Below are 11,367 nucleotides of genomic sequence, written 5' to 3' on the forward strand. Positions count from 1 at the left end.
CAAGGTTCCGCTCCCAGTTTCCGGGATGGAATTTGCGCTGCGTGTCTTGTAGTAGTGGTATCATGGATTCAAAACCCCTTCTATTCTAGTATGATTCTTGCAATTCGCTGTTGTAGTAAAGACCAAGAATCCGCGATTTGTTTCCGCAGCTCGTGCAGCCCCCTCGGTCACCTCCCGCCCAAGGTGCTGGCTAGTGAGCGGTAGGACGGATATCCGGCTTTGTGTGTTGTGCAGCCTCCTCATGCTCTCCGTCCAGCTCGACAGCCCGCACAATACCATCGGTGCAGCAAACAGACGCAGGGCGAAAAACTGCCCATATGGAAAATGCTGTATTTGTTTTCACTCTAATCTAATTCTCTGATCTCTCCATCTCATGCCCGGGCCCCCGAGACGGAGTTGCCGCCAGTGTGCAACTGGATTCTGACCAGCACTCCGCAAGAGGTCCAGAATATCCTTGTATACGTTCGCACCGTCAGCCGAGATTGTAAGCTGTCCCCGCGCTGCCGCGACACCCTCATCCATGGATAGGCCCCATGGGTGTGCTCGACGAAGCCCTTCAGCCCCCCTCTTGCCCCGGGTGGATCTCTTAATCTATTTTGGTGACATTGGGCGCCGCCACCGTGCCATCACCCTACCCTCGTCGTTTGACCTGGGTCGCGCCACGGCCAATGGAGGGCATACGTAACGGCGAACAGCATGTCCCCACTAAGCCGGGTCGAGACTTCCGGACGGAATGAAAAAAAATACTGCAGCCGGAATCAACAGAGCGCGCATCGCTGGCCTCCAGGGATACCACGCGTCTTCGTCAGCGCTCGACATGTCGACGGCGAACCAGCGTGGAATGCAACCGACGAGCTTGCTTGGCCAAGGGAGAAAGATGAAATCTAATACAAATACCCCCATCTATAACACAAACGACGTGCACCTGGATTGGAAAAAAAAAAAAAAAGCTGGAACGGTAAGCCCACCTCTAGGCGACACGTTGGACGATATTGCCTTTGTTCCTGCAGCGGCCCCTCATGTCCCACGTTACTATCCGGGGCGCAATCCCGACAGCCAACTTGGTACCAGCGGTTGGGACCTGGTTTAGTAAAAGTCAATTGATGGCTAAACATGGGCCATGCGCTAATTGTGGTGCTTATCCTCCTTGAGCACCCTCCTTTCCCACTTATTGGGCCCGCATGGGTTCGAGGCACATGCTGTCGCGGCCAAAATGTGACGCCACACCAATTGCGGCTCTTATTGGGCATCTTTTACTGTGACATATGTTTATATCCGACCCGGGCAAAGGCGTGAGCGAGCGGATAGCGTGGGAAAAAGAAACCCTTGTATTGAAACGAGCGAAACGACCCAAGCAACCGGGGCTGAGTGCACACCAGAGCGTGTTGTGCTTTTGCGTCGCTGCATGTAGTTCACTCGGAGTGAAACAGCCGGCGTCTTGTGCGTTTGTGATTGCAGGCCCGGACCAAAAGCCCGCTTCGAGCTCGGCCGCTGAGGTACGGTGTTGAAACAGCATCGACGTGCTCTGGTCGGAAATCTTTTCGCCCAAGAACCATGCAACGCCAGTGGCCCAACGAAATCGGCACCACAAGAGACAGACGCTTTAAGGGCCTGGTGCTTGATATCCCTGACACGGTCTCTTTCTCGGCGCGAAAGATTGAAATGGCCACTACCATCGACGCTTATATTGACTCTGCCATAGCGCAATGCAGGGTTTCGTCAAGTAATGCGCTCCGATGGCGACAGGACCGTCTCGATAAAGCGAATCTCAGAAGCAACCGTGTCGTTGAATCCGACGGGCCATTGTTTGGCAGAACAGAGCAGGCGCAAACCCTGAATCAAACAAGTCGTGCGTGCATGTAAGGCCACCCAAGCGAAGCGCAACTAGACGCGTCACACCAGTCCATGACTTTTCGCAATTCCATCCGCAAGGCATTCCTCCAACATGACACCGAAATCACCCACAGTCGATAATTCGGGCCAAAGCAGGTATTTGGCCAATGGTCGTCTGCACGACGTCGTTGGACGCCACGAAGCAGCGACACGGGCAATATCGTCAACATGTAGGGCAGGGCAAGACCACTGATCGGCGGGAGCCAGGCATCGCATATCTCTCTCTTGTTGATTAGCCGTCTTGTCATTGGGGGCGAGGCCGGTGGCATCGCAGCAGCCAGGCTGCAATGGATTATCTGACAAGATGAAGAATGACGAATTTTCTGATTCCCGTCTCGCCGGTCGGTCGGATTGTCAGTCGCACCACGCCTCAGTAGGGCAAGCGCTCCGCTCGTGTGGTGACATTTCTACCCCCTTTCCATCCTGGTTGGCTCGATCGGTCGCACGCATCGTCAACACTCGCTGACAAGTCGTTTGCCACGCATTCGAGGGCATGGCGGATGGAATTGTGGTCAGCCGAGTCTGGTGCGATCGGCACGGACAGACATGGCCGACAGCGGCAATTGGCGGTTTGGCGCGGGCCAGCTGGGGGTTTGGCATGTCCCAGCCGCCATAAAGCGGGGCGCCGCAACTGATAGCACTGGGCTCTATAGTAACACCACGCCCTCGGAATTCAATAGCCATGTAATTTCATGATTCCCAGCCCCGACATGCAGTGGGAGGAATTCTTACCTGTGATATGTACTTGAATGAAAATAAAATTGTGAATTAAAGAAATAAATTGTTAAGATTAATAAATCAGTAAGACGGTAAAATTTGTCTATATATATAATCGTTCGCTCCCACTCTGGGCATGCGAAATACAAGGACTTGATTTACTCTGTCTTTGGCTGGGTTTTTATCTTCTCTTCCAAGCCACTTCTCTGCTAGACAGACCACGACATTTTTTATCAACTATCTATCTATTATCCATCTTTATTTCATCGAGCTTTTAAACGACAAATTATATAACACGACAAAAAAAATATTTTTGTATGTTTATTTATAAACGAATTAGCGCAGCGGCCGGTTAACAGAAAACATATTAAAAATTTTAAGTTAATAATAGATCAGATTATAAATTAAAAGACAAGACTTATATTATAAAAAAATTGAGCGATAATTGAAATAAAGTTTAAAATTAATTACAGTCTTTTCCTATCTAAGTATTTGATTTTTTTTCAGCTTTATATTATTTAAACTTTAAAATATTCTACTCAAAGTTTTATTTTAGAAAAAAAACTATAATAGAACTTATGAACTAAAAAATAATAGTAGAAAATCAAGTGTTAATAATGATATTAATTTACTGCAGTAAAATAATTATGTAATAAAGATTTATATGTGTATTTAATTTTCTTTTTTTATTATACTAAACTAAAAATAATTAATAATGCGCATACAATTAAATTGCCAAATGTTCTTATTACTGTTCTAGTTATAATTTGGACTAGTAGCTTAAGTAAAATAAATAATATATTATATATTAATAATTGATAGTAATCTTTATATTACTACTATTAATTTAAAATATGTATCACTTACAGATATATAAGTACATAAGGAACTATAATATAGCATGTAACAGCTGTAACATTTTTATCACAAGTATATTTGTAGCAGTTTTTAATAACAGCACTTCTTAGCCGTCTAAGATGAAGCTATTTCCACGATTTTTTTTACCTCTGAGTCTTCAGATATACATTTGGAGTCCTTGGGCAATAGCCGACGACTGTTTGACCAAAAACACTATCATCAGTTATCAACCGCTGCAGGTGTACTGTAACGATAATGTGTATACGCTGACAGGGGCGTAGTAAGTTTTGATAATTCGCTTGCCAGCACAAAGCAATAACAGCTGACACCGAACAAGCACAAATGCAGTCTGCGCGACCGCGCCATATGCGACTGTTATAGTGCCCGGCACGGGCTCGGTAGCGATAACAATTACGATAGCTCCTAACGGGACAAGTCCAGGATCGATCATCATTAGAACTCCAACAGCGAGCTCCGCTTTGGCAAGTCCTAGTTCTAGCTGCCAGCTACCGAGCCAAGTAGCTGTCTTTAAGCTCTATGGATGCGCAATATCAGCAGCTGGGTTCCCCAATTTTGTTAAAATTGCCACCAGCATGGTTATGAACCTCGACACATGCGCCAGATTATGTGCCAGGAAATTTTTTGGCGTCTACAATAAGTGAGTGATCAATAGGGCAATGCGACAGAGAAGTTGACGGAGCCAGGCACAGGATTAAATCTACAGGATTAAACACTAATTACAAGGAATAAATAGTGACTGTTACTGCGGCGACACTCTCGATAATGCAGCAACTGTATTGCGTTCAGATCAATGCAGTACTCAGTGTCCAGGGAATTCGGCTCAGTGTTGCGGTGGACAGGCTAAATTACAGAGAGACCTAGCCAGACGACAGTCGGAGCTATCCTCAATAGCTTTATCTTTATATCAGCGTATCGATGACTCTACATCAAACAGCGGTGATAATAATGAAAGTACACAGCAAAGTTCTGTAGGAGCTTATATTACAATCACTCGACTTATTGGGGGCTCTATTACACTACCGACAACTATCACCATCTCCCCAACTGGAACTATTCCAGGAAGTATTATTATCGTAACACCGAATTCTATAGGGAGTTATATTACTCTTACTCAGATAATTGGGGGATCGATGACAGTACCAACAACTATAACAATTTCCCCTAGTGGCACCAACCCGGGAAGTGTGGTTATAGTAAAGCCCCCATCAATCGCACCATATATTACAGTAACTCAACCGATCGGAGGCTCTATTACAGCACCTACGACAGTTACCATCCCTCCTAGTGGAACAAATCCAGGCAGTTACGTTATTATTACTCCTACTACTGGAGCAGGACTTCCCTGTATCACCGTCACCCAGCCAATTGGAGGCTCTTTTACAGCACCTACAACCGTCACCATCCCTCCAAGTGGAACGAATCCTGGTAGTTATATTATTGTAACACCGACTGGAACAGGATTACCATACGTCACCATCACCCAGCCCGTTGGAGGGTCTATCACGGCACCTACAACAGTTATTATTCCCCCTAGTGGAACGAATCCGGGCAGTTACGTTATTATCACGCCAACTTCTGGAACTGGTCTTCCCTATATCACCATCACGCAGCCCGTCGGAGGTTCTATTATAGCACCTACAACAGTCATCATTCCTCCTAGCGGCACCAATCCAGGCAGTTACATTATTGTAACACCCACGGGAACAGGACTGCCTTATATCACAATCACCCAGCCCGTCGGAGGTTCTATTACAGCACCTACAACAGTGATTATCCCCCCTAGTGGCACTAATCCAGGCAGTTACATTATTGTAACACCAACAGGAAGTGGAACAGGGCTGCCTTATATCACAATTACCCAGCCTGTCGGAGGGTCTATTACAGCGCCTACCACGGTCATCATTCCTCCTAGCGGCAGTAACCCAGGCAGTTATGTTATTATAACGCCTACAGGAACTGGAACAGGATTGCCATATGTCACAGTCACTCAGCCCGTCGGGGGCTCTATTACAGCGCCTACAATAGTTATTATTCCCCCATCTGGTACTAATCCAGGTAGTTATATAATAGTATCGCCCACTTCTGGAACAGGGTTACCGTACGTAACAGTTATCCAGCCCATCGGGGGCTCTATTACAGCGCCTACAACATTTCTTATCCCCCCCAGTGGCACTATTCCTGGTAGTTATATCATAGTAACGCCCACAGGAACAACAGGATTGATTTCTGCCAGTGTCTCTCAGTCTATTGGGGGATCTACTACAGCGCTTATAACAGTTACTGGTGGAGCAAGTCTAGGTAGTTCTTCTATTACAACGCTAACAGGAACTGGAACCGGGTTGCCATATGTCACAGTTACCCAAATCATCGGAGGCCCGATTACAGCGCCTACTACGCTTCTTATCCCTCCAAGCGGCACCAATCCTGGTAGTTACGTTATTATAACGCCTACTACTGGAACCGGATTACCATATGTAACAATTACCCAGCCTGTGGGAGGCCCAATTACAGCGCCTACAACATTCCTCATCCCTCCCAGCGGCACCAATCCTGGTAGTTATATTATAGTAACGCCCATAGGAACAATAGGATTGACTTCTGCCAGTGTCTCTCAGTCTATTGGGGGATCTACTACAGCGCTTATAACAGTTACTGGTGGAGCAAGTCTAGGTAGTTCTTCTATTACAACGCTAACAGGAACTGGAACCGGGTTGCCATATGTCACAGTTACCCAAATCATCGGAGGCCCGATTACAGCGCCTACTACGCTTCTTATCCCTCCAAGCGGCACCAATCCTGGTAGTTACGTTATTATAACGCCTACTACTGGAACCGGATTACCATATGTAACAATTACCCAGCCTGTGGGAGGCCCAATTACAGCGCCTACAACATTCCTCATCCCTCCCAGCGGCACCAATCCTGGTAGTTATATTATAGTAACGCCTATAGGAACAATAGGATTGACTTCTGCCAGTGTCTCCCAGTCTATTGGTGGATCTACTATAGCGCTTATAACAGTTACTAGTGGAACAAGTCTAGGTAGTTCTTCTATTAGAACGCTAACAGGAACTGGAACCGGGTTGCCATATGTCACAGTCACCCAACCCGTCGGAGGCCAGATTACAGCGCCTACAACGTTCCTCATCCCCCCCAGCGGCACCAATCCTGGTAGCTATATTATAGTCACGCCTACTACTGGAACCGGGTTACCATATATAACAGTTACCCAGCCTGTCGGAGGCTCGATTACAGCGCCTACTACGCTTCTAATTCCTCCAAGCGGCACCAATCCTGGTAGTTATGTTATTGTAACGCCCACAGGAAGTGGAACAGGACTGCCTTATATCACGATTACCCAGCCTGTCGGAGGCTCGATTACAGCGCCAACTACGCTTCTTATCCCTCCAAGCGGCACCAATCCTGGTAGTTATGTTATTGTAACGCCCACAGGAAGTGGAACAGGACTGCCTTATATCACGATTACCCAGCCTGTCGGAGGCTCGATTACAGCGCCAACTACGCTTCTTATCCCTCCAAGCGGCACTAATCCTGGTAGCTATATTATAGTAACGCCTACTACTGGAACAGGATTACCATATGTAACAGTTACCCAGCCTGTCGGAGGGTCGATTATAGCGCCAACTACGCTTCTTATCCCTCCAAGCGGCACCAATCCTGGTAGCTATATTATAGTAACGCCTACTACTGGAACAGGATTACCATATGTAACAGTTACCCAGCCTGTCGGAGGGTCGATTATAGCGCCAACTACGCTTCTTATCCCTCCAAGCGGCACCAATCCTGGTAGCTATATTATAGTCACGCCTACTACTGGAACAGGATTACCATATGTAACAGTTACCCAGCCTGTCGGAGGGTCGATTACAGCGCCTACAACAGTCATTATTCAGCCGTCTGGTACCAATCCTGGCAGTTACGTCATAGTAACGCCTACTACTGGGACCGGGCTGCCATACGTAACAGTTACCCAGCCTATCGGAGGCTCGATTACAGCGCCTACAACAGTCATTATTCAGCCGTCTGGTACCAATCCTGGCAGTTACGTCATAGTAACGCCTACTACTGGGACCGGGCTGCCATACGTAACAGTTACCCAGCCTATCGGAGGCTCGATTACAGCGCCTACAACAGTCATTATTCAGCCGTCTGGTACCAATCCTGGCAGTTACGTCATAGTAACGCCTACTACTGGGACCGGGCTACCATATGTAACAATCACACAGCCTCTTAGCGGCACAAATACGGTGCTTACAACGGCCACCATACCTCCTAGTGGCACTATTCCCGGCAGTATTATTATTCAAACACCGAGTGTCGCAGTAATATCTTCATCTGGCAGCGTGGCTAGCTCTTCTTCGCCGATTATTAGTGTCACTAATGCCTCGCCCTCTATATCTTCTACGTCAACAACCTCATTATCTGCTTCTGCCTCGCCTACATGCTCCCTCTTGATTCTTTCGCGGTGCTATAATCCAAGTATTCTTAATGCTCTCTATATTACTAGTGGCGCCTGCATATCATATCCTGGCTATGTTTACTCTGGAGTCACCGGTTATATTGAGCGAACGGCTAACTCTGGCAATCTTCCTCTGTATCGATGCGCTACTGCTGACGGTCGTTATCTCTTTACTCAAAGCTCATCATGTGAAAATTTTTCTGGATTTACATTTGATACCACTCTTGGCTATCTTCTCCAGAGTCCGACGACTAACTCTCTAGCTCTTTATAGATGCTCAAACTCTGCTAGCCAATTTATAATATCTCAGAGTATTGATTGCGAACAGAGACCAGGCTATGTCTTTAATGGCGTCCTTGGATATGCTTATGCGACGTTATGCAGTTGTAATGGGATATTTGAGTGTTATAATTCAAATACTGATAGTTATATCTATGTTAATGATGGTGTTTGTGAAGGGAGGGCTGGCTATGTTAATGTGGTAAATGTTGGCTATATTCAGGCAACCCCAGACACTGGTAACCTTCCTCTTTATCGGTGCGCCAGTACTAACGGTCGTTTTCTCGTTACTCAAAGCTATTCATGCGAATCTATGCCGGGATTCTACCTCGATAGGAATCTTGGCTATCCTTTTGCTACCCAAGTAAATGGCAGCATCCCAATCTATCGATGTTCAAACCCTAATGGCCAATTCTACATAAGTCGGAACACCCTTTGTGACAATAAACCTGGCTTTGTTTTGAACGGACTTCTTGGCTATGTCTCTCAAGATGGCAACTGTTCTCCCGTAAATATATATGTCACTATCACCCAAACTCTTACCGGTGCAAATACTGTGCCGACCACGGCAACTATTCCGCCCAGCGGAACAATACCTGGCACTGTATTGGTGCAGACACCAGTTTCCTCCAGTGTCACAACTTATCTGGGGCCCAGTTATGTAACTATTTATGAACCTATCACTGGAACTGTCACAGTCTTCAATACTATTACTATTTCTCCTACTGGAAATAATAATACGGGAACAGTTATTATTCAAACGCCCCCAACTGCAGTTCTGTACCGCTGCTATAGCTATGGGTTGCAAGATCATATGACCTCTACGCAGTCTAACTGTGAGGGCCTCTCATACTCATCACCCAACGCATACAGACCGGATTTAACTCTCGGACGAATTCTCGTCAACTCGACCGCGAACGCTGTTCCGCTAGTCCGTTGTTACAGTGTTTCCATGACCGATCATATGGATTCTCTTTCTGTTGGCTGCGAGTCTACCGCATATTCAGCCGAGTTTATTATTGGTTATGTGTATACAACTCAGATGCCGAATACTATTCCCTTGTATCGCTGCTATAGCAGTTCATTGCAGGATCATCTGACCACCCTTCAGAGTAACTGCGAAGCCCCAAACTATAGCTTTGACAGACTTCTTGGTTATATATATCCGTATTAAACGCACGTGTCTTTTATAGGTCTCTTTGTATTTAAATACATATATATATATATATATGTGTGTGTGTGTGTGTATTTTGTAGTCATGAGCTTTTTAATACATTTCGTTTCGACTTCAATAGCTTGTCCAAATGAACCCTGAATCTGAAACAAGCGGCGACTTTAATTCTCCCTCGGCATAACTTCCTCTTGTCTAGACCGTCTTGGCGTCTCCCTGATAGTGTTGAAGAGTATTTGAGCTTATTAGTCGCTAATTTTCGTCGAGTTGGTGGCCTAGTGCGCGATCAATTAATTTCACAATAAAAGCCGAGGTCGCGGGAACGCTTATACAGCGGATGCACCTCAATCGGCTTGCTTTGCGCGATTCTTGCCATCTTGGTTTCTAATGACGTGCGGAGCGCCATAACGAGGCACAAGACGACCTAGCATATGCAGCAGCGGCCGCACACAGAATTCCTCAACACCGGCCACAAAGGCCCTAGCCATCAAAAGTGATGCCGTTACACTCGAACACGTCGGCTCCTCCCACGCATCCAGCCGACCGCCGCCCCGCCTTCCCGGGCTTTCCTCAGCCCTCTCACGAGCAGAAGTTAGTGCTGACCAAAGTCAACACCACGCGTAGCACAAAAGCGACGCTGCTTAACTAAATTCGCACGCCTATTCGCAGTAAACACAGTGTTACTCTTGCCTTTTTAATGCTTTAACCCGCTCTTAGCGCAAGTGCAGGCGACTACGGGTCGGGTCGTACATGAGATAAGTAGTCCAAAAGGTGGACATATTGCAAAAATTGGAAAATCAGAAAATCAGAAAATCTTACCCCTGAAAGAATACACACGCGCCCACGGGGGTTTGAAAGTGATAGAAGTCGGTTGAATTCTATGTATGAACATAGTCCATGCCAGTTTTTAAATCATCATCGCGACCCCAATAGCTCATCCAAAGCAATCCTGCAATTAATCTACCAACGACATTTGATTTAGCCCCCATTAAGACTTGCTCATGCCTAGACTGTCTGACCGTCGCCCCAGTAGTGTTGAAGGATACTCGCGGTTTTCAGTCGATAAAGGTTTTATCGAGCAGGTAACCTGAGGCAAGCTTATTGAATTTTAATAGAAGCCTGGATCACGGGAATGTTTGTGAAAAGAGATGCACCTTATACGGCTTGCTCGCATTCCCCTATCTATGGCACCTGTAATCTTGGCTGGGTTCTTACTACGTACGGGGTGCTATAGAAAGGGAGGTCACCCGGCATTTACAGCGGCCGCATATAGAATTAACAGTACCAGCTAGATATCATCTAGCTTTAAACGGCGATGCCATTCGCAATTCAGCAAGCCGGCTCCTGCCACGCACCCGGACTTGACCGCCGCCAGCGTTCGCCTTATTATTATTATTAAATTACGCTAGAGGCTATTTAGAGCTAAATAACCTATCTAGTACTTCTATTAAGGTAATTCGGAAGGGAAAAACCCGATAGCCGGGAGGAAAACCCTTCCTGCATTCTTGATTTCTATTTTATATCGCCCCGCAGTAGGGGCGGCGGGTATCTAATGCGTAAAAGAGTAGGGTGCGCAACTGCTTAAGACTATATCTAGCGGTATTGCATAAGAAAAGTACGAGCGGGAAATCCTAGAATATTAGGTCTGGGATAATAGTCTTATTAGGCGAGAAGTAAAGGGAGGGTAAAGCCAAAGAGGTAAGGCTAGCAGTACGCTCACAATAGGCGTATTCCCGCCAGGCGTGTATGTATAGTGGCCTAGGCGCTTCTTAGTATGCATTAGTCTTTAGGTCGGGAGAGGAAGTAAGCCAATTCTAAGGGTTAAAGCAGGCAGCCTGAGGCACTATATTAGTATAAAGGTCGGCAATACCCCCCCGGCTTAATACCTTTTCTTCTTTTCTTCTTTTCCTCTATAGTACTATTTCTAAAGTAGGTAATGCCCCCTCTA

At 46.5% G+C, this 11,367-nt stretch overlaps 1 protein-coding gene across 1 annotated transcript; it reads left to right on the plus strand.

Moving 5' to 3' along the window:
- Nucleotides 1–4,619: 4,619 nt before the first annotated feature.
- Nucleotides 4,620–7,174, plus strand: UV8b_03277 (uncharacterized protein; the record flags this gene model as incomplete). The annotated part of the gene is made up of 5 exons (XM_043140775.1): nucleotides 4,620–5,544; nucleotides 5,599–5,670; nucleotides 6,187–6,414; nucleotides 6,559–6,915; nucleotides 7,107–7,174. The coding sequence occupies 5 exons, from the start codon at nucleotides 4,620–4,622 to the stop codon at nucleotides 7,172–7,174; spliced, it is 1,650 nt and encodes a 549-aa protein (XP_042996709.1).
- Nucleotides 7,175–11,367: the final 4,193 nt, after the last annotated feature.

The sequence above is a fragment of the Ustilaginoidea virens genome, chromosome 2 (genome assembly GCF_000687475.1).
Source record: "Ustilaginoidea virens chromosome 2, complete sequence".
NCBI lineage: Eukaryota > Fungi > Ascomycota > Sordariomycetes > Hypocreales > Clavicipitaceae > Ustilaginoidea > Ustilaginoidea virens.